Source organism: Bos javanicus, chromosome 15 (assembly GCF_032452875.1).
Source record: "Bos javanicus breed banteng chromosome 15, ARS-OSU_banteng_1.0, whole genome shotgun sequence".
In the NCBI taxonomy this organism is placed as follows: domain Eukaryota; kingdom Metazoa; phylum Chordata; class Mammalia; order Artiodactyla; family Bovidae; genus Bos; species Bos javanicus.
The window spans coordinates 54,721,846-54,747,859 of record NC_083882.1 but is presented as its reverse complement, the minus strand read 5'-3'; the positions used below and the strand labels follow the sequence as shown (position 1 = coordinate 54,747,859).

Genomic DNA, 26,014 nt, shown 5'->3' with positions numbered 1-26,014 from the left:
TGTGTGTGTTATGGCCTCTCTGCCCTCCAGTCTCCAGCCAGTGGCCGAAGCAAGCTCATTAAAGTACAGCTGCCTCGTGTCTGTTCCTCACTGAAACCCTGCCGCCGTCTGATCACTGTGACAGTGAAATCCACCTCCTGACCAGGCCACCTGGTGACTGGACCCTGCTGCCCTGCCCCTGCTGGCCTCACCTACCGGTCTCCCTCAGCGCCTTCCTCCCCCAGAGCCTTCCCACTGAAGGTTCTGTTTCATTTTGGTTCAGTGCAGCATCCCACCCTGGCCCCCTCCAGAATTACACCACTGCTTCTTTTTCAGCTCCTAACTCACCTGTCACTTGCTGGGGAAGCCTTGACTTTCTCAGGCTGATGGGTCATGCATTCTACACTGGTGGAGCCCTGCCCCTGACAGCATGTAGCCCGAGAGTCACTGTGTACTATTGGCTCCCTTTTGCTGTCTTTCTTGCAGGGCTGTTGTGTTGCACACGTACAGGGGATGCCGTAGGCACTATGGTCTGTGCCATACACCCTCCCAGAGTTGGGCAACACAAGGCCCCGCTGCCTTTCCCACCAAAGGGAAACTTCATACAGGCGGGGGCCGTTGCGTGGATCTGCCCTAGTCACTGTGGCCAGTAGCATCTGACACACAACAGGCATCTGATGAATATTTGTGGATTACGATTATTAATAATGAGAGCTGACATGTATTAGGGCTTCCCTGGTGGCTCAGTGGTAAAGAATTCACCTGTAGTGTAGGAGATGTGGGTTGGTTCAATCCCTGGGTGGGGAAGATCCCCTGGAGAAGGAAATGGCAACCCATTCCAGTATTCTTGTCTGGGAAATCCCAGGGACAGAGGAGCCTGGTGGGCTACAGTCCATGGGATTGCAAAAGAGTCAGACACGACTGAGCAACTTAACAACAACAACAAAATATATATTACTGGGCAGCAGGCACTAAGCACACTTATTCCTCAGAACAATCCTATGGGATAAGCCCTATTGTTGTTCCCTCTTCTTAAAAGAGGAAATAGGCTGAGGGAGGGGGGTGTTGTTTGACTGATGTCCTCTAGTGAGTGAAGGTTTCAACTGAGGCGGATTAGTTCACTGTGGTAAAAAAGTGAATGAGGGACTGCCCTGGTGGCCCAGTGGTTAAGACCCCTTCTTCCAATGCAGGGGGCTCTGGTTTAATCACTCGTTAGGAACCGGAGACTCCACGTGCTGTTCAGTGTGGCCAAAAAAAAAAAAAAAATTAAAAAAACATGAATGAAAGAAAACCCCTGCATTCCAGCAGCTTAGAGTCAGTCAGATGAGGGGAAACCCAGACGAAGGTCATCTCAATGCTGGTGAGGATGTGTGGGGAGGCGGGGCTTTCCTCCAGCAGAGAGAGAGGAAGGAGAGGAGGGCCCCCAGACAGAAGGTGGATCTGCTCTGGGGCCACTCTCCCCCTTGGGCGCCAGGGCGCCTCCTCTTCTGTCTGCAGCCTCTGTCTCCCAGGCTCTGTACCACGGGTGGAGGCCCGAGGAAGGAGGGTGCCAGCAGGGGTGGGGTGGGCGTGAGGTTCTCTCCCAAGTGCTGAAGCCATACCAGAGGCCTCAGTCCTCACCTACTTGGAGGTCTGTCCTTCCCAGGGAGGAAGGGGTGGGGGACAGGAGCCCCCATGGTACAAGTGAGGGAGTGGAGAGACCTGGAAACATCAGGGGATTGATTTGTCCAAGGCCCAGAGCCCGGGTCCCTGGAAACCCCTCAGCTCTTGGCACTGAGCGTGTGTGTGTGTGTGTGTGTGTGTGTGTGTGTGTACGCGCGCGTCGTGGTGCTGTGTGTTAGAGATGATGCCTCCCTCTTCCTCCGTCCTGACTCCCATCCCAGCCGTGTGTCCTATTAGAGGAAAAGACCTCCCTTAGGTTCTGTGGACTGGCTCCAGGTGCTTGCCAGGCCCTGGTTGTCTGGGAGTCCAGAGCCGCCCCGTGGCCTGGGACTGTTCCCTCCTTTGAATTAATTCCCTGGGTTTCCCACCAGGCTGTGGGCTTTCTAAGGACTGGGCCTGGACTCCCCCATCAGATCAGTTTCGCAGCACAGTACTTTCTGAGTTTGTGTTCTGTCTGCGGTTAGAGCCCAGCCCAGCCCAGGGGTGGGGCCCAGGGGCTTTGGGAAAAGTTGGTACCTGAGTGGGCCTTGAAGGAGCAATAGGAGTGACCAGGTCGAGTCCCCATCCCCTTCCTCCCTGAGCCTCGGCTCCTGTGGCACAGAGCTGGGTGGGCTCTGGTGATGGAGGGGGCTTCCCCTGCCCCTACCCCATGCCTGGCAGGGCTACTGAACTTCCAGAGGCTCCAGCCCCTGGGCGCCTTCCCAGCCACCCGCCCCTCTGAGGCCACAGCTTCGTTTCTTGTCTCCTTCCCCACAGGTCTCAGTCTGCTGGGGATTCTGTTTTGGTTGGAAAGAGGAGGCGGAGGTGTTTGCATGTCTGGCTCTTTCCTCCTTTCTCATTCCTCCTCCCTTCCTCCCTCCTGCCTCTCAAGATGTTTCCTCTGCCAGCCTGGCTCCACTCCAGCCTCTCCCCTCCCTGGGCAGGCCGCAGCCATCCCTCTCCTGCCTGGGGCTTCTGTGGGCTGTGGCTTTCCAGAGTGTGCCCTTAATACCTTCCGCCCCCAGAGGAGGGGTCCACAGGGCAAGGACATCAGAGGGAGGGCACCCTTGCCTCCTCCTCCATCCACTGTTGAAAGCCCACACCTCCTGGTGGAGGCGGCAGAGGGGCCCACTCAGGGCTGCCTCCTGTTTGGGGTTCATCCCTTCCCCCTCTGGGCCTTGATTTCCTGGGGAACCCACAGCCAGCACAGACCCTTGGCACAGAGGTACATGGCATGTCTTATGTTCATTTGGTAGTAGTTTTGTGGTCTTTGCCAAGGGCATTGGGGAGCTGCTCCCCACAACTTGGCAGGGGCCTGGAGTGTAGAGTTTGTACTACTTCTCATATCCTCACCTTTTCAAATCTCTGGCTAAGCTAACGTCACTCCCTGGAGAACCCTCTCTGCTCACCCACCCCCTGCCCTGTCTGCCCTCCTTGCGGAGGCTCATGGGGTAAAGCAGACCTGTACCCTGACCTGATGGAGCTTGGTCTGGCCTTTGCCTCGCCAGCACGTTGCACTGTGCCTGCAGCAGGGCAGATGCTCAGTAAATATTTATAGAATGAATGGTTGGAGAGCAGCTAGGGAAGCAGAAGGTGGCATAATGGTGCTTAGGGAGGACTTCTCAGAGGAGGCAGAGCTGACCTGGGGTTTTGAAGGATGGATAGGAGTTGGACACACAGGCAGGGCATTCCAGGAAGAAGGAACACAGCCTGTGCAAATCCTAGGACAGGTGGTGTGTGATCTAGGGCTTAGAGTGTGAGTAAGTGACCAGAGAGGAGGCTGCGGATAAGGGCCTGGATATGGGAGGAACCTCCAGTCTGGGAGTGGGCACCCTGACCTGCTGAAATGCTATCAGAAGTTGGCCCCTTCAGCTGGGTCCCAGGTCTGTGCTTTAGGCCTGGCCTTGAAGGGCACCATGTGTGGAGGGCCCTGGGGGGTTGTCAGGGCTTGTCAGAGTTATTCGCGGATTGGGACTGTATGAATCTAACCCAAGGCTACTGGCTCTGCTCCCCTGGGCCGAGTTGGTCATGAAATTAGAACCCATCAGGGCCAGCTGATTGAAGCAGGCTTTGTGACAACATGTAAGCTAGAACTAAGTTTAGTCATGGTGTCCGTAACTTCCTGGCTATGACCCTGGGCAAATTGTTGATTTCTTTATGCTGCGGTTTCCTCTACAATAAAGATAATAGATGCTACCTCTCAAGACTGTTACAACAATTAACAAAGTAACCTGTGGAAAGCTTTCCTTTTTTCCTCCTTGCTTCTCCCTGTCCTCCCCATCCTTCTCTCCTTCTTAGCAGAGCCGGGCTTTTAGACTGAGGCCTGAGAATGATTTGAAGGATACTGGACACCCTCAGCCCTGATAACTCACCTGAAACCTCTCCTTCCTGGAGGCCCTGGATTCAAAACGCCCCAGTTACGTATGCATTCCTTAGGGTAGTGGTTTTGCGCTCAGGCCACAGCACCAGCTTTGGCAACATCACCTCTAGAAAGGCAGTGGTTAGAAATGCAGATTCCCAGGCCCACCTCTCACCTACTGGATGGGAATGCTGGTGGGGGAGCTCAGCAAGCTGGTTTTCAACAAGCTTCCCAGGTGATTCTGATGTATGTTTGAGTGGGAGAACCACTGTCTGATGCCCAAGGGCCTTTCAGTGGGAGGAGCCTGGCTTTGGGCCTGGAGTCAGAGCACGTGGGTGCCCGAGGGGCCAGCTTCAGGGGCGTGTAACCTGTGCCTTCACTCAGGGGCCTGAACTCAGGAGGACCTCTGATTGGTTTAATGCTCTTCTGTCTCTGTCTTGAAGTCTGAACAAGGGGCCCTGCGTTTTCATTTTGCACTTGGACCACAGATTATTAAACTGGTCCCAGCATGTTCCAGTTTAGCTGGGTGTCCTCGGGGAAGTCACTTCCTCCTTGAGCCTCACTGTCCTCGTCTGTACAGGGGAGTGATAATCTCCATTGCCTAGAGTGATGGTGAGGATTAAATGTGACGCGTGGGTTCAGCCGTTGGCATGAGGCCTGGCCCAGGCCAGTATGGGGTAGCTTCCAGAGGCCACGTGGCCCGCACCTCTGGAGATGCCGTACACTGTCTTTGGCTTAATGGGGCTTCCGGTCTGGAGCAGGGACACAGACAGCAAGAGATGAACACTGTGAGAGTGCTCTGGGGGTGCTAAGTGGGGGGATCTGCCCTAGTTGGGGGTCCCTGAAGGCTTTCCGTGCGCATGTGTGCTAAGTCGCTTCAGCTGTGTCTGACTCTTTGGACCCCATGCACTGTGGCCCACCAGGGTCCTCCGTCCGTGGGATTCTCTAATCAAGAATGCTGGAGTGGGTTGCCATGCCCTCCTCCAGGGGATCTTCCTGATCCAGGGATCAAACCCATGTCTCTTATGTCTCCTGCATTGGCAGGCGGGTTCTTTACCACTAACAGCACCTGGGAAGCTGAGGAAGTGTTAGATGAGCAAAAATCTGAGCTGGATTGGATGTGAACTTGGTGTGGGGCTGGACAGTGTTGTGGTATTTTCACAGTTTTTAACCACAGGTCTCTGGGGAAGCTGAGGTGAGATGAGAGGGCTGGAGGGAGGGCATGGGCCACAGAGGCCGCAGGTGGAGCAGGAGGCTGCTGTGGGGCCGCATCTCCCAGTCTGGGTCCCTTCCCTTCACAAAGGCCCTAGAACAGCAATAATTTGCAGTAGAAACGGACCCTTGCCCAGAGGCCTCCTGGAGCAGAGTAGGAACGTGGCTCTGCCGGCTGGTGCCACAGGCCAAGTTCTTCTCCCTTTGGAAACCTCTGCTTCCTCTTCAGTAGATGGGCCTCCTAATCCCCTCTGGGTGGGCTGTGGTGATGGTCTAGTGAGATGAGCACACACAAGCCCCACCACAGCACCACTGGCAGGAAGTGCTCGGTACAGAGTTGATTCCTGTTTCCCTCTGCTGGTGTGCAAGTGGGATCCCTGGTTTTGGTGTTTGTTTTGTTTTTTAATCTTTCGACGCAGCTGCATGGCATGTAGGATGCTAGTTCCTTGACCAGGAATTGAATGCATGCCCCCTGCATTGGCAATGTGGAGTCCCAACTACTGGACCACAGGGGAGCCCAGGTTTTTAATTAGGAGCCCCTGTAGCCTAAGCTAGCTCACTTGGGCGAGTCCTTTCTTAAACTGTAAGACAGATGAGGCTGACAAGCCCTCTTCTGGAGATGATCAAGGACTGACCACCACTGGGGGCCCAGAAGCAGTGGCTTTGGAGACAGCTGAGTGCCCACCTCTCCAGTGCTCTCCCAGGCTAAATTAAACCCCCCAGCTGTGTCACAGAGAGGGAGTGAGCTCCCCTATGGGCACCCTGAGTTCAGGTCCCGCTCTCTCAGTAGTGAACACAACTTTCATTTATCGCCGTCTTCACGGCACCAGGCGCGTCCCGTGCATTCAGGGAGAAAGGCACTGCCATTCCCGTTTCAGAAGGGAGGACCAGAACGACTCCCTCCTTGGCCAGGGTCACCCAGCTAGTGAGTGGCAGACCCCAAAGCTTTGCCTCCTACTCCCGTAGTGACACACTGTGAAACTGGGGTCAAGTCCAGACTTTTCTGTGCCCTGAAGGACAGGACCCGCCATTCTTAGAGGCCCCTTCAGCTGCAGTGGCCTATGGTCTGTGTCTCTGGGAGGGCCTGTCCCCAGGGGGGACATCTGCCACACACTTCAGGCTACTCTTTTTTTACTGTGTAGAATAATACCGACTTACCCATGCCCTCTAAGCTCCAGCCTCCCAGGCCTGTCATCCTGACCCCTGGCCCTGCTCGCTCTCTCTTACCCACACGGAGGAGCAGGAATGGCCAGGACCCGTGGTTTCTCCACCACAAGGGGCCTGGAGCAGAGGGGGCAGGGGTGCCGAGCCCTGTGGGAAGGGGAAAAGGTCTGATGGCTCCGGAGAACTGACCGACAGTGTGACTGCAAAATATGGGGTGCGAGGGAGTGTGGTGGAGTAAGGGTTGGAGGGCTGAGCAGGGGCCAGATTGTGAAGGGCTTGTGGGGAGCAGTTAAGGGGTTTGAGGCGGAGAAAGGACTTGATCAAGTCTGTGTCTGGCATGACTGAGAAAAATGCCAATGATAGTTAACACAATGTCAGGCACGCAGCATTCAAAGCCACTCATCACGGTTTGATGCTTTTTGTTATATGGGACGTTATGAATACCCAGATTCTACTCTTAGCTGCTGTGAGAACTTGGGCCAGTCACGAAACCCTAGGACCTCCTTTTTCACACCAGTAATGTAGGAAGAAGGATATGGAACCTTCTCCCAAGGATTTTATCAAGATCAAAGAGAGATAATAGGGAGATTTCATCTCATCTCTGTTAATGCTGAAGACACTCAGCTCTCCAAGCCCAGCTTTATAGCCAGGGCCCTTCCTCTGTGTCACATGCCTGCCTGCTTCCCAGTTTGGGGCAGGGTAGGACTCAGCCACTGGCCCCAGAAGCCCCCAGTCACAATGCAGCCCCTTTCAGGCAGGGCTTTACCTTCCCCAGATCCCTACTCTGTCCTTGGTCTTCACCCTACAAGCGACAGACCTCCGCCTCCTCCTCAGACTCTCCCCTAGCTTTGGTGCCCTGGCCAGGGGGCTCCCAGCCTTAAGAGCTCATGGAGATGCCCAGTAAGCCAGTGTGGTATGGAGGGGAGCATGCAGAACCTGAGAACATTATGTGCCTTCTCTGAGCCTCAGTTTCCTCATCTGCAAAATGGGAATGGGGTTACCTATTTTGTTAGTCTTCTTTTGCTCCTGTAACAAATTATCATAAATTTAGTGGCCTAATACAACATACATTTATCCTCTTATAGTTCTGGATGTCAGAGTCCTATCACAGATTGGCAGGGCTGCATTCTTTCTGGAGGTTCCAGGGGAGCATCCATTCTTTTGCCTTTTCTAGCTTCTGGAAGCTGCCTGCATTTCTTGGCTTCTGGCCCCATCCTCCATCTTAAAGCCATTAGCACAGCATCTTCCAGTTTCTCTCATTGCTTCGATCATCCTCACCTTGCCTTTTCTCCCTCTGACCCTCCTGCTTCCTGCTTACAAGGACCTTTGTGATTACACTGGGTCCACCCAGATAAAGCAGGGTTATCTCCCCATCTCCATATCCTTAACTAACATCATGTCTGCAGAGTTTCTTTTACCATGTAAGGTAACAGCTTCGCAGCGCCAGGGATTGAGATGTGAACATCTCAGGGGGCCGTGATTCAGCCTGTCACACATTCCTCGCAGGGTAGCTATGAGGATTAAATGAGACGAGAACTGTGAAAGGATCAAACGGTACCGGGGACATGGCAGTCAGTCCCTAGACACATTTTCTTCAGTCCTCTCTCTGGGCCTCTGAGTCCCCAGCTGAAAAAAGAGGCCAATTGTAACAGTTGGATCCCGCCTTCTCTCGAGCGTGTTTTATGGTCAGGCAGACTGCACCCTTAGCCCGGGATGCATAGGAAGCAGCAGAATTGAGGATGCCCCCCGGACAGCTGTCGGAAAAGCCTCCCTTCTCCCCTCCCTCTCGGAGGCAGGCCTCCTTTCAGTTCCTGGCCCGCTGAGCATTTCCCATCATTCCCAGGGATGGCTGATGGGAAAGGCTGAGCTCACTGCTCCCTGGGGAGGGCGATGGGTGGAGGGAGGGGAGGGAGAGGCTGGCGGCAGCTGCTTGGAGAGAAGGGCAGAGGAGATCTACAGAGGGAGAGGTGAGGTTGTCAGCGCTCAGGGGGAGTGGGAGAGGGTGAGGCCGGGCCTCCTGGCTGAGCCTCAGAGAACTGTCAGCCTTTCCTCAACCTCCTCCGTGCTGCTCCGTGTGTGTGTGCCAGCTGCCCCTTCTGAGAGGCCCTGGGGTCCGGGGGAGTGTGTATGTATGCTGGCGATGGGAGGGGGGTGTCACAGGCCAGCGGGAACTACAAGTGAGAGAGGAATACCGTCCCCTTCCTGAGAAGAGGGCCATTTCAGCCAGCATACATCCCCCCCCTTCCCTCTGCTCAGAAATCGGTCACCTTCATCTGCCTTCACTGCACTTCTCTTTTCTTATTTGCATGTGTGGGTGTGTGTGTGTGTGTCGGGGGGTAATAACACCATTCGGGGATTTGAGAGACTCAAGTGAGATAGTGATTTTGAAATGTACACTCTGCTATATAAGGACGTGTGATTCCGTGCATACGCACATCACTTTGACGTTCTCTCTTCTGCACCTTGACGACCTGGCAAATTCTTAATCATCCTTCAAGTCCTGGCTCAGGTGTCACCTGCTCTTTGTAACTCTCTCAGCAGCCCCCTGTCCACCTGGGAAGAACAAAGCTGCTCTCTCCCCCGAGTTACCCTCTCTTTAACCCTCTGTGGGTGCCTTATGCAAGGATGGTTGTTCACAGTGGGCCTCCCCCACTGTTTGCGGGCAGTGCGTTCACCACCGGCCCCTCCAGTTCTCAAGGCCACAGTGGCTGTGGTAGAGCAGAGGCAGGATGGTGAAGGCGCTGGGGAGCTGATCTCCTGGAGTCTGGCCTTGGCAAAGTCCCCATGTGGCAGTCCAGTCCTTAGAATCGAGCAGATTCCCATGAGGGCCTCAGTCAGATTCAGGGACTCTGCTCAAAGCAGGTGGCCATTCATCTATGTATAAGAGCCCTTCACTTTCTGTGATGTACATACTCATGCCTGCTGCCCAGGACCTCCTATACGTAATCAGGATACCAAAGGGCCATGTTGGCCATGACATTTCTGGAAGAGAGTGAAATCTGAGCCAAGGGAGGGGGAGAGGCTATTTAGGCCCTAGGGAGTGTATTCCATAAGCTCACCTACCACACTCTGGGCTTCCCTCATAGGTCAGTTGGTAAAGAGTCCACCTGCAATGCAGGAGACCCCAGTTCGATTCCTGGGTGGGGAAGATCTGCTGGAGAAGGAGTAGGCTACCCACTCCAGCATTCTTGGGCTTCCCTTGTGGCCCAGCTGGTAAAGAATCTGCTTGCAATGTGGGAGACCTGGGTTTGATCCCTGAGTTGGGAAGATCCCATGGAGAAGGGGAAGACTACCCATTCCAGTATTCTGGCCTGGAGAATTCTGTGGACTGTATAGTCCATGGGCTCACAAAGAGTTGGACACTACTGAGCTACTTTCACTCACCACTCCAGGATCCCCAGCAGGCTCATATCCCAGTGCCTCAGGCCCACCAGATACATAGAGAGGGCCGGATAAATGTTGGGAGATGCGGCATGGTGGTTAAAGGTGCCTCCACCTCCTCTCTGTCTTCCTCCATCTCTCCAGAGCCCTGGGCAGTCTTGTTCATCCTGGAACTTCTGGTGCGTCTCAGTGCCCTAGTCCTACCATGTAGTGAACTTGGATTATGTTCCAGGCATAGGCAGACATCAGCTCATTCATTCCCCTCCACACCCTGGAGGTGGTCTTACCTAGGTGAGGATAGGTGAGGTGCCGTGAAGTGCCAGGGTAGAGATCTGGACCCTGTTCCCAATTACTCTCTTCCATTTTCTTCAATATTTGTGTGGTCTTCCTGGGGTTTGAGGAAAGATGACTAGAGTCTCCAGGTTGGGGAAGGTGGAGCTGGTACTGAGTTGTCGCTCCAGACAGGTTGGTGGCTAAGGCCTAGCACTGATCTTCCCAGCAGGTTTCTTGCACCCCACCCTTACCCCCAAAGACATGTGAGGAGCAGGTGGAAGGGGGCTTACCAAGGGGAGAGGCTCAGAGGTGCCCCAGAGTGCCCCTCCCTGCTCACTGTCTCACCGAGGGCAGCTGCTCTTGGCTGGCCTCACTGTGCTCACCTCGTCTGCAAGCCTGTGTGTTCTTGGAAGTCATGGAAATGCATTTCTTAAAAATGCTCAGCAATACCAGGCTTTGGTCTCTGCCCAGCACTCTGGCCTCCCAGAAACTCTTCATACCCATCACCTCCTCTCTGCTGCCTGGACCCATACGAGGTAACGTGACCCTCACTGAGAGCCAGTGATCCAGCTGAACCCTGTCCATCAGGGACCCGTCCAGGGCCTCCCAGCGAGTCTGTTTCTTGTGGGGGATAGTGATGATGGTAAGTATCATCACCACTGACAGAGCTCTAACTGTGTGCCAGGGCCTCGCTGAACACTCTAGATGGCTGAAGCACAGGCTGATGAGGCAGCAGGCCTGCCTCACCCCAGCCCACAGCTCCTTTATGTTGCCCCTTGTTTGTGCACAGTCCCTGCCCTGGAGCAGCTCCCATCCTGGGCGGCAAACTCCCACTGGATCACGTCCACACAGGAGGTGTACGAGCTAGTGCCCTCAGCCTGGAGGCTTGTTAAGCCCCCCTAGAAGGAATAATGCTTTTTCCCTACTTGAGTTGTCCTCAAGATTAAACAGGAGGAATAGATCAAATACTTAGCATATGACAAATAAATACATGATAAATCTTAAAATATTGATATTGTGGTTTTGGGGGTTTGTTTTCTCAAGTTTAATAAAACTACTCAGTTAAAAGTTTCAAAAGAAGGTTAACTTCTTCATGATTTTGAGTTGACAGGTGCACATTTTACATCTGTAATACAGCTATTTCAGAGAACCTCTTACATAGGAACTATACCTCAGGATGACCAATAATGAAAGTATTTGGTTTGGAGCACAATTAGGATAAATTGTACCTTTCAACAGTATCTAATTCTTTTAAAACCCAGGAGTGTTGTTACTATATTTTTACTTCCTCATATATCAAGTAGATGGTTTGAACTGCTTATATTTCTTATTTCTGCTCTGTGACTTTGAGAAAGTAATTTAATTTCTCTGTGTTTCATCATATATAAAGTGGGGAATGAGAGTATCTACCTTACAGGGTGCTTGTGAGGATTAAATGAGTTAAATATAGTATTTAGAATAGTACCTGACCAGGTGGGTCAGTGGTAAAAAAAAGCTGCCTGTAATGCAGGAGACATGGGTTTGATCCCTGGTTGGGGAAGACCCCCTGGGGAGGGAAATGGCAATCCACTCCAGTATTGCCTGGGAAATCATGGGATTGCAGAAGTTACTTAGTTGCTAAGTTGGCCATGACTTAGCAAACTAAATAACAATAACAATAGGTTATATTGAAAATAATTATTACTATTTCTTTATAAGAAAATATACCCAGATACAGTTACTGAATCCAGTCAGGTTACGTTTCAGCCAATACTCTTCAGCTAACATTCACTAAGTACTGGCTGGTCCTGGGCTTGTCTGGGTCTTGATCTTGGGGCTCAGCTGCTCCTGGCTCTGCCCAGGGACTTGGGCTGCCTGCTCGGTTTCCGCCTCTTGCTCCTAGCCCCCAGGGCTCCGGGTGAGGCTGAGCTCATAAAAAGTGTCGGCAAAGCACTTTGTGGATCGATGCTAACTAATAGCAGCTCCCTGGAGCTGGCACGTGTAGGGAAGATGATCACAGAGGCAGCTTGCGCTAGGCTCAGGGGCAGCCCCTGGGGAAGGGCAGTGATATCCTCAAGGCGGGGCCCGGCCCTGCCATCCCTCCTCCCTGTCGCCTCCTGCCACTTAGCCAGCAGTGGGTGCCGACAGAGTTTGGAGATGGATGGGGAGTATTAGTGGCCACATAGAGAAAAGATTTGCCCGTTTCGTGGCAGAGTCAGGAGCATAGATCCATCCAGCCCACACATCTGGTCACTTCCACCTGGATCTGGGGGCATGGCCTGTCTTGGGCAAGCTCTTGTCAAGGCTCTCCCAGTCGACTCCATCACCATCTCTCAAGTCAACATTCCTGACTGAAACAGACAGATGCTGGCCTTTGCCCAGACACACGGCTGTCTTAAGGATGGCAGAATGGTTTCCTTTCAGTCATGGGCAGGAATGGGAAGTTGGCATGGGGTCTTGTGCAAGAGAAGATGTGGGCGAGACTTCCCCCAGTTCTGCCCTAGGGGGACATCCTCCTCTGTGTCTCAGACTGAAGTGAAGTCTGTTTTGGAAACTGCTGAGGAGGCAGCAGACAGGGCGTTCTCTGCCCTCTGGGGTTCATAGTCAGATGGAGGAGGCATGGTCTTATTCAGGAGAGGCACCAGTCTGATGGAGGGCAGGGGGTGGTGAGCGGGGAGGTGAATGTGGCTTCTGTTTCCTGGGTCTTCTTATCTTACAGAAGGGACATAGCCCTCTTGCCTTCTGGCAGCCCCTTGTCTGAGGGTGGAAGCATTAACTTCTTCTGCAGGGACCTCCTGTCTGATGGAGGAGTCGTGGCCACTTTCTTCCCCTGGGGAATTCTTATCTGATAGAGGAGATTCGACCTCTGTCCTCAGGAAGGCCTCTTGTCTCTCTGATGGGAGAGGCTCATCTTGTTCTCTCACTCAAGAAGCCCCATTTGACAGCTTCTGCCTTTGCTCCCTGTCTTCCTGGCCTGATTCATGGGGAGCCCTGGCATGAATGGGGAGGGGAGGACTCCCCCCTCCCATGGGGAGTCTACAGGCAATAGCCACAGAGACAGCTGGGCAGAATACTGGGCTAGGCTGCCATGGGGCAGGGAAGAAGGGGGTGCTTTAGAGGGGCTCCCCTAGCAAGTAAAGGTGACACGGAAGAGGCTTCCCATGTGGCAGTCTGATGGAAGGAGGTGGCTGGCTGTGATGAGTAGTCACTGAGGGTAAAGGGGGAGCCTCCTCCAGGCTGGAAAGCAAAACTCGAGGGTCACTCGGGAGCCCCTGTGCCTGCAGGCTAAACTGCTATGGTGGGAAGGGCCTGGGAGACCCTCACCTTCTGCCTGTCTGTGGGCAGGCCGAGTGCTCTGAGCCCAGAGACATCCGCCCTCCAAGACCCGAGAAGCCCAGAGAAGAGGAAACAGGACGCGTATCAGGAACGCCTTTTCCTTTTCTTTGTAACTAACCCACTCACTCGGGGCTTGGGAGAGCCAATCCTGGATCCTGCCGGCTTGCTCCGGCCTGCTGCTGCTGCCTGCAGCCCCCCGCGCTGGGTTTTCCACGGCCTCCCTCCTCCCCACACCGCCCCCCACCTGCCTCGGCTTCTGCTCCTGGGCTGGTCCCTTAATTCCACCGAGACTCAGGGCTCTCATCTGTAAAATGGGGTAAGACTTCCTATCTGCCTCCTGAGGAAGTTTGTTTTGTCCTCTCTTTATAGGATTTACATAGTGCATTCCTTTATCTCTGGGATTCACCTTGAGCACTTCCTGTGTGCTGACCTCTGGGGTGGGCGGAGACAGTGTAGGCGAGGAACAGGTGTGGGCAGACAGGAAGTCTGTTTGGGACTTGTGTGAGGAGTCTGGGGACATCGGAGTACACATGTCCCAAGGCTAGTGGCTTTGGGGTCAGAGAGGTTCTGGCTGGAGACGGAGGTTTGGCTTACCAGCATCCGGTGGCAGCTAAAGTGGCCGGGTGGGTAGAGTCACCAAGGGAACTGCTTGTCATGGGTCCTGGGAGGGGGCGGAGGTCAGGCCCTGGAGGCTACAGCAGAGAGCTGGGCACAGGGCAGGGATGGGCCATCACTCAGCCAGGGCTCCAGTGGCCAAGAGAAACGGGCGTGGGATGGGGTCACTGCGTGGTGTTCATGGCGGGTGTCAAGACCTTTGCTTTGGCAGGCTGGGTGTGGGGGTCTGTGGGAAAGACGGGCCTTCGGATGAGGAGGCGGTAATTACTGCAGAGATGCTAGACATCAAAGAAGGGGGTCAGTCAGATTGGCATCCTCTTTTCTTTTTGGCCTCACGGTGAGGTATGCGGGATCTTTGTTTCCTGACCAGGGATTGAACCCATGCCCTCTACAGTGGAAGTGTGGAGTCTTTACCGCTGGATTGCCATGAAAGTTCCAGCTTGGCCTTCTCTCATTCTCATGATTTCAGTTACTCCCCTGCTGGCTAGAGGGCTGCCATGGGAGCACTTGTGTATTTGTGTGGTGTGTATGTGGTTTATGTTGCGAGAGTTGTAGATGATGTGTATGTGGGGCGGGTGATGCTTGTGTGCGTGTGGAGTGTGCTTAGTATTGGTGTGTGTGGTGTGTATAAGTGTGTGGGATATGTATGTGGTATGAGGTGTGAAGCATACATGGGGTGTGGTGCAGGTGTGCATGGCGTGTGTACATAACGTGGTGTGTTTTACATAGGTGTGTTGTCTGTAGATGTGTGTGGGGTATGTGTGTCTTTGGGTGTGTGGTGGGTATAGTGTGCATGGTGTGTGTGTGTGTGTGTGTGAGGTGTGTAGAGTTTGTCCATATGGCCACATTCAGATCCTTGTTCCGCAGTGCATATGGGAGGCTGGTGCTGAGTCATCTGCTTGGGCTGAAAGCTCAGAAGCATCCACCAGACTTGTGGATTTCCCTTCTCTACTCAGGTCGCCCCCAGCGGTGCACTGGTAACAACTGGCCGTCCAGAAAAAGGGGGTGAGGTGGGGATATAGCGTTTGCCAGTTCCTATGTTTGTCAATTCTCCCACCAAGGACATCACCCTACTAATGTGATGTTATTGAACATGGAGTTGGGAAGAGATGCACAGTGGGACTCCATCTTTATAGTAAAATTCAGTAAAATAATAGTAAGTGATAAGTTTTGAGTATGTCTTCCCTTTGATTTTTAAATATTTTTCATATTTATTTGTTATTTTTGGCTGCACTGGGTCTTTGTTGCTGGGCAAGTGCTTTCTCTAGTTACAGCGAGCAGGGGCTCCTCTTTGTTGTGGTGGCTTCTCTCATTGCCAAGTACAGGCTCTAGGCTCCTGGGCTTCGGTAGTTGCAGCTCCTGGGCCCTAGAGCACAGGCTCAGAAGCTGTGGCACCTGGGCTTAGTTGCCCCGTGGCATGTGGGATCTTCCCAGACCAGGGATGGAACCCGTGTCCCCTGCATTGGCAGGCAGATTCTTAACCGCTGGACCACCAGGGAAGCCTCCCCCTCTCTGTTTTTAATATAGTTTATTTAATTGTCATCTTGGTTCAGGCTGTCTCACCATCAGCACAGTTAACATTTGGCCTTGAGGTTCTTTGTTGGGGGCAGGGAGGGGGCTGGGCTTCATTGCACGCACAGCATCCCTAACCTCCACCCGCTAGACACCAGTAGCAGCCCTCCCCCAAGTCGTGACCATCCAGATGTCTCCAGACACAGCCATATGTCCCCTGGGGGGAGCAAATTTAACCCAGTGGACAGTTATATAAACCCCAGTAGACAGCCATTGGCAATGTTTAACAACTAGATCACAGAATTCCTACAAGTGTGACAGTTGGCTCTGAATGAGCCTGTACCAGCCAGTTTCAGCACATCATGACCACTGTGTCTGGCTAAATAGAAGGCCTAGGTTTTTCTCTCCACAGTTCTTTCTCTGGAAAGAGCCGCTACCCTAAGCTGTAGCTGCCAGTCTGGACAGAGGGCTCTCTGACTGCGGAGGGCTCTCAGCCCCTGACTGGTACCCAGAGTGGTTGATGAAGCGTTGGAGACCTACCACTGTGCTGAACTGTTCTGATGTTCTATGAAATGTGAGAATGGTGAGGAAAGTAATACTTCTGAATTAATTTTAGTTTTAATATAATATGCTCTTCCCCAAAAGTTTATATGTTCAAATTGGAAAAACAAACAAACAAACAACTCTGTCCCCCCAAAAGCATCAAGCAAATAAAATTTTAGATAAAGTCTTCTCACAGGGAAAACCATGGCTGCTGCATGTCTGGGGCCGCCCTGCATGTAAGGTGCTCCTGTTAAGGTTGCACACACCCGTGTCTCATTCTGGTGGCCGGGCTGTCCACCTCTAATTTGCCTCTTGGCTCAGGTACTGCTTTTACCCATCTTCAAGCTCAGCGGTCGGCTTTTGTTTATTTGTTTATTCATTCATTCAAAATATTTACTCAGCACCAATTATATACCAAGGAAGATGATGGAGAAAGGGGTTCCTGCTCTCCAGAGTTTGTCAGTATTTCAGCTCCATGCCGTCCACTGGGGAGCGGAGATGTGCAGGCTCGTGTGGGTGCTGAGGGGACACAGACAGAGTGGAGGAGGGGAAGAGAGACGTGTGTGTGTGTGTGTGTGTGTGTGTGTGTGTGTGTGTATAGGACGGTGGTTGTGTGCCTGGAGCCGAGCTGGGCACACCATACACTGACTCATCCCACTTGCCTGCTGTGCTTCTAACAGAGGGTTTTGTTTCTTGGTGGAGGATCTCTCTGTCTCTCCCCCTGCTCCAGAGTGTAGGTGCTCTGGAGACAGGACACAGGGGCCCGTATCTCCTGGAGGTAAGAACAGTGTCAGGCTCAGAGATTGGAGAAACAAAAGGAATCAAAAAGCAAGGAGGGGAGTAGCCACGATGGGTGGCAAGAGGGAAGGAGGAAGGGGTCAGGGCAAGGCCACTTTAAGCTGAAGCAGTCAGGGAAGGCTTCTTGGATGAGGTGGTATTTGGGAGGAAGGATGGGAGGGACTGCAGTGGGGGAACCGGTGGAAAGGCTATTGCAGAGAGAGGGAATAGCAGGGTGTGTCCCTGGAGATTTCCGGAACGTGAGGGTCTAAACTAGAAAAAGAATATCATAAACTGCTGTTTTCTATCCAAGACAGGGAGGGAGACAGCCAACTAAAAAATCTTCTCTCTCTCCAATGGAGGTAACATAACCATCCTGTCCCACCTAAGGGACATCTGGGTAAGAACTCTCCACTGGGCTCTGGAGGGAAGGCAGAGTGATAATAACAATAGTCATCACCGTACCAATGACGTCCTTCCCTTTATCATTCCCTACTAGGTCCCAAGGCTTTGTATACGCCTTCACCTGTGGGGTAGACATCAACCCCATTTTCCAGACAACTGAAAGCATGCTTCAGAGAGGAAGCGAAAGTCAAGGTCACGCAGGACCCAGGCGGGGTCTGCTTGCTTCAGCGTCCGCACTGTTTCCTCTGCCAGCACCCTTCCCTTCCTGCCTCTCGACCCCTGAGAAGGCTGGACAGCATTCAAGTGTGGTCTGTGGGCTCTCTGGGATTCAGCTGTTGGCCTGCTTGGTGAAATTTTTATTAGCCTTTGATTTTCGGACCTCTGGTTTTATGGGTTACTAGAAAATGGGCCAGGCTTCTTTAAGAAACTCCCCCCCTACCTCCGTGGCCACCTGGTGGCTTTTCTCCTCCCTCCCTCTGCAGCTCCTGAAAGTATTCACAAATATGGATCATGGCTAGAAAAGTGGACACATGAATGTGGGCAGGAGGCTGGAGCAATAGCTATGTGCCTCGGAGCCTGTCAGCAGTCTGAAGTCCTGGAGCTCGACTTGGCCAGACCCCCATCCACTGCCCCTCACCCCTCGGGCCTGTACCCAGAGAAGCAGCAGCCTGGGGCTCTCCTCCTGGTCTGCGACTCTGGGCACACCAGTCTCTCTGGGCCTTAGTTTCCTGGCCCAGGGGCAAGATTCTTCTCTCTCTTGGGCTTCAGTGTCTCCATCTGGGAAATAAAGCGGGCTGCACGCTCCCCAAATCTGTGAAACGGGTGACCTTTCCTATCTTCCTGCCTCCTGCCCCTCTCCTGGGCTGTCCTGAGAAGCAGGTGCGCTAATGGTGGGTAAACAGGAAGGCAGTGTTCCGACACAGGGAGGGCTGTTCAGTCCTGGAAGAGCAGAGCAGCCTGTACACAAATAACCCCACTACCAGGGAGAGTGTGATAAGGGCCCTAGAAACCTCTTTGCTGCCACAGCCACCTGCTCCTCACACCTCCTTGCTCCCTGATGGCTGTTCTCACACCCAGGAAAGTGGGTCAGAATGTAGGGCAGGTGTACCTGAGGGCGAACGCCCCCTTGCAGGTCCCCACCCTGCCCAGCTGACCATGACTGCCATCAGGGGCAGGGATGGGGAAAGGGGTGGGGTTATGGCATCTCTGCATCCAAGAGACAGCCCCAGCCATTCTCTTCCCCACTAAGTGTCTATGGCTCTTATTGGTTTCTGGATATGGTCTGAGTTCCTTAGTCTGGCATTTGAGACCCTGCACACCTTGCCCAGAGCCCGGGGATAGGAGATGCTCTGTGACTAGCAGGGTGGTGAGTGGACCCTTCTCAGGCCTGTACTCCTCCCTGGTACTCTTCCTAGGCACTAGGGACATACTTCAGATTGCCCACTATCTCCCAAACACTGAGTGGATTCAGTTGCCCTCCCCAGGCCTCCACGAGCAGTGCCGTCACCTCTTCCATACCTGTGTGTGTTCTTGAAGATCCCCCTCATTGATATACTGCCTTCCTTGAAGCCTTTCCTGGTCCCCCAGACAGAACCACACAATCCCATCTATAGTGTAGTATTGTGAGTGGTGAAAAGTGTCATCTCTGGAGTGAGACTGCCTGGGTTTCAGTATCTAGCTGTGCCCCTTACTAGCTCTGTGACCTTGGGTAAATGACTTAGACTCTCTGTGTCTCAATTTCCTCATCTGAGAAATTGGAACTATAATCATACCTTCTTAAATGTTGTCGGGAAAACAAGTGAGTTCATGTTTAAGACACACTTAGAGCAGTGACTGGCACCTGGTTTCTCTCCTGGAAGAGATTTCTGTTGTTGATGGAGATTAATACCTGAAGTTTTCCCCACATTCACTGTATTCGTAGCATGAATTTTCGGATGCTCACAAAGGCTTGAATTGTTGCCAGTGCTCTCTCAATTCACTGGCAGTGAATCCGCATTCGTGGATAATCTCCTTCGGATGAGTTTTCTGATGTTGTGTAAGACATGTTTGGCTAAGTGATTTCCCATAGGTGGCCCATTCATAGGGTTTCTCTCCCGTATGAGTTTTCTGGTACTGGCTTTGAGACTTGAAGTTATTTAGGGTTTCTGCATCTCAGGTTTCTCCTTTGAAAAATGGGAATGTTAAGATGGAATAATATCTTAATATGCTGAAGTTCTTAGCAAAGCACCTGGCTTACAGTGAAAGCTTAATGCATGGTGGCCATTGTGGTTGATGGGTTTGTCTCACTTGGCTATACCACAGTTTTTTGTCAGCAGTGACCATGAATTATTCATCTTAGTGCCTGCAGAGCCTGGCAGTGGTAGGAGTGTGTGAATGTTTACTGGATAAGTGAATGATAAATGGAAGAGTCATTGGTCAGAGCTGAGCAGAGGCCCATTTGGATGTATCAGTTATCTTCCTGGCTCACCCTGATGCTGGCTGAGACCCTGCCCTTATGAAGTATTTTCTAAACCCAGTGCCTATTGATCCTGACAGCCAAAGAGAAGCATCGATAGGAGAAATCTATGGAGTCCTCTCACCCAGGGCAAAGGATCCTTACCACCACCTTTTGAAACTTCATTCATCCTCATTCTTGACTAATTCTCTCTTAGGGCATTCATTCAAGAACATTCCACCTGTATTTATTTACTGAGCACCTCCTTGGCCCAGGCATCATGCTGTGTCCCCAGGGATCCAGTGTCATAAATAAGGCCTCCACTCTCGTATAAGTTTTGTAAGGGAAGCGCAGGGCGAGTAAACAGATTTTACAGTGTGTAAATGCTGTGATGGGGACGCACCGGGTGTGGGAGTCAGGGTACATCTAATCCTGACTTAGGGGAAGTCAGAGAAGGAGAACACTGAGGAGAAGGCATGGTGCACAGTTGTAACAGCCGACACAGCGGGTCTGGGGAAGGGTCCGAGGAATCACAGAGACATGGACTCGGGATTGTAAAGTTGCAATATCAGAGATTCTAACATCCATTCAGAATGGATGGATGGATAGGATCCGTATTTTCTCTACTTCACTTACAATATTTTTTCATTAAGACATGAGACGTATCTTGTTAGGGAAGCCTTGTATCTTTATGAAGTAATTGGTGCTCATTGTACAACATGGAAAAATAAGGGATATAAAGGAGTGAGTGGGTGGACAGATGGAGTATTCTTTAACCCCTGTTAACATTTGGGCACATTTCCTTTCCTTATATTCATTTATTGAGTTTGTTTTTAAAACTGAGATATAGCTTACATACCATAGTATTTGCAGTTTTAGGGGTTTTTAGTATTTTCACAAGGTTGTATAACCATCACCACTAATTCCAGAGTTTTCAGCACCCCAAAAAGAAACTCCTACCCATTGGCAATCACTTCCCATCCCACCTCCCACCAGCCTCTGGCAACCACCAAACTGCTTTCTGTCTCTGTGTAGTTGCCCATTCTGGACATTTCAAATAAATGGGATCAGATAATGTATGGCTTTTTGTGTCTGGCTTCTTTCACTTAAAATATAATGTTGATCCTTTCAAGGTTCATCCATGTTGTAGCATGAATCAGTGCTTCATCCCTTTTTATGGTTGAATAATATTCCATTGAATATATATGCCACAGATAAAAAACATATTCATCAGTTGGTGGCATATGATGGTTATGCATAATGCCACTATGAACATTTTTGTGTGTGTGGACATCATTTTCAGTTCTCTTGGGTCTCTACCTAGGGATGGAATTGCTGGGTCATAGGTTAGCTCAGTGTTGTTGAGAGGAACTGCCAGACTGTTTGCCACAGTGACTGCACCACCAGCAATGTGTGAGGGCTCCTGTTTCTCCACATCCTTGATAACACAGGTTTATTGTCCTTTTTTTTTTTATTATAGGTCTCCTACTGGGTGTGAAATATCTCACTGTGGCTTTTTTGTTTGTTTGTTTGGCCACGCTTCATAGCTTGTGGGATCTGAGTTCCCTGACCAGGGATCGAACTGGGGTCCTTGACAGTGGAAACACAGAATCCTAACCACTGGACCACCAGGGAATCCCCTTGTTGTGGCTTCAATTTGCATTTCCCCAGTGACTAATCATCTTTTTATGTGCTTACTGGCCACTTGTATACCTTCTTTGAAGAAATGACTATTCAAATTCATTGCTTGATTTTGATCAAGTTATTTGCCTGTTTGTTGTTGAATCATAATAGGATCTTTATATATCCTGGATACTAGACTCTTACTAGATACATGATTGGAAAATATTTGCTCCATTCTGTGGATTGTTTTTTTACTTTCTTGACAGTGAGCTTTGAAACTCCAAAATTTTTAATTTTGATAAAGTTCAATTTATCTACTTTTTTTAGTTGCCTGTGCTTTTGATGTCATGTCTAGGAAACCATTGCCTTATCCAAGGTCATGTAGATTTATACATATGTTTTCTTCTAAGAGTTTTATAGTTTTTCCCTTTTCTCTCTTTCTTTCTTTTGCTGGGCCTTGCATCATGTGAGATCTTAGTTCCCCAAGCAGGGACGGAACTGGTGTGAGGTTGAGGGGTTTATTTTTTTGCATATGGATATCCAGTTGTCCAAGAATCATTTATTGAAAAGACTATTTTATCTCCTTGTCTTCTCTTTGTTCCCTTGTTAAAAATCAATTGGCTGTAAATATATGGGCTTAATTCTGGACTCTCAATTTTGTTCCATTGATTTCTATGTCTGTCTTTATGCCAAGATCACACAGTCTTGGTTACTGTATCTTTGCAGTAAATTTTGAATTTGGAAGTCTGAGTCTTCCAACTTTGTTTTTTTTTTTTCCAAGATTGTCTTGGGACTTCCCTGGTGGTTCAGTAGTTAGGATTCTGCTCTTCCACTGCAGGGGACATGGGTTGGATCCTTGGTCAGGGAACTAAGATCCACAATACCTCAAGGTATCGCCAAAACAAAACAGACGAAAAAAGAGGGCAAAGTGAGACAGAGACACTCAAGCAAATAATTACAATAAAAATTATATTTAAAAAAAGATTTGTCTTCACTATTATATTTCCATATACATTTTAGGATCAGCCTGTCAATTAATGCAAAAAAATCCAGCTGGAATTTTTATAGGTGTTGCATTGAATTCATAGATAAGTTTGAGGAGTGTTGCCATCTTAACAACCTCCAGTCTTCTTTCTTTTGGATATTTATTGAGTATAAATTTGAGCTCATGCCAAACATACTGTTTTGATTCCTGATTTCTGCTTACTATTCTATCATAAGCATTTCCCTGTGTTACGAAAGATGCAAGCATAATTTAAGTGCTATGCAATATTCCATTGTTTGGCTGTACTGTACAAAATGACAAACTCTTGAATGTTGGGTAATCTATCCAGGAAGGTGCTTTGTTCTGGGTCCCTTATGATGCAGGCTTCTCCCTACAGGCACAAATGAATATTTGGGAGGGCTGGTAGCTCACAGAAAAGCAGCAGAATCAGAAAATAGCATCTAACAGGCTGCACAGACACTGATAGAGCATGTTTGTTTTAGGCATGCTCTCTGCAACAGTGGGTTTTAAACATTAAAAAATTTTCACCACGATATTCATTTTACATTGTAACTCAGTTCACCTGAAATAGAAATTTTACTAAATGATACTTAAATTTTTAAAAAATTAGTCAGGAGAAGCTGGTCTGCTGTAGTTACAAATAACCCCCAAATCTTAGTGGCTCAAGAGGTTTCTCTCATGCTACCTGTCTGTCATTTAGCAGGAGAGCCCTGGAATTTAGTCTCTGAAGGCTTCCCATCCAGATCATTGCTGGTTTCAATGACAGAGAAAAGAGGACATGATAGGCTGAAGAACCGCCCCCCCCACCCCCCACCGGCCCCCACCAACAATGTTTACACCATAATCCTTGGAAACTTTGAATATGTCATATTATGTGGCAAAAGGGGAATTACAGGTGCAGATGGAACTGAGTTTCCTAAAATCAGTGGATCTTAAAGTAGAGAGCTGCATGTATTCATGCAGTGGGTCTCTAAATGTGGAAGAGGGAGGCAGAAGAGGAGGTCAGAATGATACAATGTGATAAGAACCTAACCTGGTGTTGCTGGCTTTGAAGATGGAGGTAGAGGCCTTGAGACATGGAATGTGGGTGGAAAGGGCAAGAAAACACATTTATTCCTAGAGCTTCTGGAAAGGAACGCAGCCCTGCCAACACCTTGATTTTAACCTGTGCGTGCATGCTCAGTTGCTCAGTCATGGAGGAATACTGGAGGGGGTTTCCATTTCCTCCTCCAGGGGATCTTCCCCACCCAGGAATCAAATCACCATCTCCTGCATTTCCTGCATTGGCAGGCAGATTTTTTTTTTTTTTTAACCCCTGAGCTACCTGGGAAGCCCCATGATTTTAACCTAGTGAACTTCTGAACTTAAAACTGTAAGATACTAAGTTTATGCTGTTGTAAGCCACTAAGTTTGTGATCATTTATTGTAGCTTCCATAGAAAATGAATATAAACAGCGTGGGGTCATCATGCACCAGCCCTTAAATACTTCTGCCTGGAAGTGACATATGGCATTTCTGTTCCTATTTCGTTGGCCAGAGCAAGCTGTATGGGCATATCTAACTTCACAAGACTGGAGAAATTTGGTCCACACATATGCCCAGCCTTAGAGGGGATAGAATATTGGTAAATACAATAATATCTACTACTTGCCATCTGCCATTCAACAACAACAGCAGCAAAGGTGCTAGTGGCAATTCTATAAGTTGATTTCATTGTCAACTAATGGATTGTGACCCCTGGTTTGAAACACATTGCTCTGACCATGCCTGATGAGCCACATGACACACCCTTCACCTAGCTGATTGGCCCAGGCATGGGACACGTGACCAAAACTGACCAATCAAATTCCTCTCCTGGGAATTTGGAATTGGGCCATTCAGCCAGTTAACAGTGGGAAGCAGAGCAGAGGCAAAGTAGAAACAGGGTCAGAGTGAGAGCCACATGGAAGCCAAAATAATGGAGGGGCAGAAAAGCCCTGAGTAAGCAGAGAGAGTTGGTCCACAGAGACAATGGAGCAGCCGCAAGGAGAGCAGCGCAGGCAGGAGAACATGCGTCTCCAGGGGGAAAGGTGGAGAGAGAGAGCCGCCGCCTGAGAGGTTGATGGCTTCCCTGTTCCTGGCTCCAGCCCCCGTGCGTCCTGCCTGCATATCCTTCCTGTGAGATTTTTGCTTACTTCTTTACTGTCTCCTTTTCTTGAGCTCTGCTTGGTGGGTTTCTATTCCTTGTCTCCAGGGAGTCTTACTCAGCTAGAACGCCGCTGGCATTTCTTGTATGAGACCCAGCTTTGGCTCTGAGGATCAGGCTTGCGGAGCACAGATGGGACTTGGGGATGAACCAAACCCAGGCATCCCACAGTCTGCAAGTTTGCCTTTGACTTGAGTCTTGCATGTTTGTGTTTGCTCTTCAAAGTGGACAGACAGAAGCCATTTGTGAGGTGCTGCACAGGTGGGGGTCCTGGTGAACTGGAAGCACCCATACACAGGCCTTTTTTTCTGACAGTGTTGGGGGTCAGGAAGCCAGTGGAGTTGTTTCAGGGACGGTTTGGCTGTGGGACAGAGTGGAAAGGACACAAGCTTTGGAGACAAGCAGCCATCATTCACCTCTTTGAGCCTCGGTTTTTTCACCTCTGAAATGGGATTGTGGAAGGATCCACAGCAGTGTTCTGGGGAAAATACTCAGAGACATGACCATGACAAGGGTGTACAAGCCTAGAGGGCACGGGCAGCTGCTGCTTTTGTTGTCTGAGGAAACCATCAGCATCCAGCTCCCAGAGGATGTGGCCTGGGACTGAGTTAGCAGTAGGACGTCCCCCAGTGCTGGGCGGGCCGGGCTTCCTGCCCCAGGTCACTTTCACTCTCCTCCTCGCCCCTTACTCACTCTTTCATTACTTCCCCCTCCTCCTGTCAGTTCCCTTCTTTTCTGTTATTCTTGATGCTGATAAAAACATCTGCTTTAGGAAAGCAGCAGGGTTGAACATAAAATTACCTATCTCCTTGTATACTGTCAGAAGGCAGACAGGCAGAACTGGGTCTGAATCCTGACTTATTAGCCCTTGCTTGCTGTGTGCTTCTGGGAGAATTCCTACATCTCTCTGAACCTTAAGTTTATTATCCATAAAATAAGAATTATAATGCTCATTTCACAGTGCTGTAATGAGAAGTATTAATTGGGCACTCAACTAATACTAGTTCCTTCTTCTTTTAAATGTTAATTCTTACTTTCTTCTTACCCGCTTTCCTTCCCTCTTTCCCTATCACTCCTCCTAGCTGCCCCCTGCCCCTCAGTCTCTTGTGACCAGGGTGCCCCTAGTCCCTCTCAGGGCTCACTGGGATGGCTTCTCCTGACTCAGTTCTTTGTGGCCTCAGGCGTTTGTGGCCTCTCCTTTCCCTCTGACCCGGGGCTCCCAAGGGATGGACTGAGGCTTCTAGAAGCAGCGGGGATTCGGTGGCATGTCACTTCCCTGGTCTCCTCTGCAGGTCCAGCCTTAATTTGGGAGCTGTTGGTTCAAATCGTGTCATCTGTATTTTTTTTTCTCACTTTAGTAATTATTATGCCTCAGCTGACTGTGGCATCTTCACACTCCAAACAATGATAAATATTTATGAGGAGGAGAAAACCCAGAACTCCTAGGGGAGGTGGGGGAGGGATATGCTGGGCTTCTATTTGCAAGCCAAGCTCAGACCCATCAGTGGTCCCTTGGGCCCCGGAAGTAAGGGGTGGGAGTGATGGTGGGGTGGGGGCGTGCTATGGAGGCAGCACAGAGCCACAACCTCA

The 26,014-nt window shown here is 50.5% G+C and overlaps 1 protein-coding gene across 7 annotated transcripts in view; it reads left to right on the top strand.

Moving 5' to 3' along the window:
* The window catches only part of ARRB1 (arrestin beta 1), a 78,177-nt gene that overhangs the window by 23,363 nt on the left and 28,800 nt on the right, over window positions 1-26,014 (top strand). Inside the window, exon 1 of one of the 7 annotated variants that reach the window (XM_061380872.1) lies at window positions 8,231-8,322. The exons of 2 other annotated variants lie outside the window; for them this stretch is intronic. In XM_061380872.1, coding sequence (XP_061236856.1) covers window positions 8,246-8,322 — 77 coding nt within the window. In that variant the 5' untranslated portion in view covers window positions 8,231-8,245. Of the gene's footprint in view, window positions 1-8,230; window positions 8,323-13,464; window positions 13,641-23,301; window positions 24,397-26,014 lie in introns of those variants that run through there. 4 more of the 7 variants (XM_061380877.1, XM_061380878.1, XM_061380873.1 and 1 more) reach the window with 4 other exon arrangements.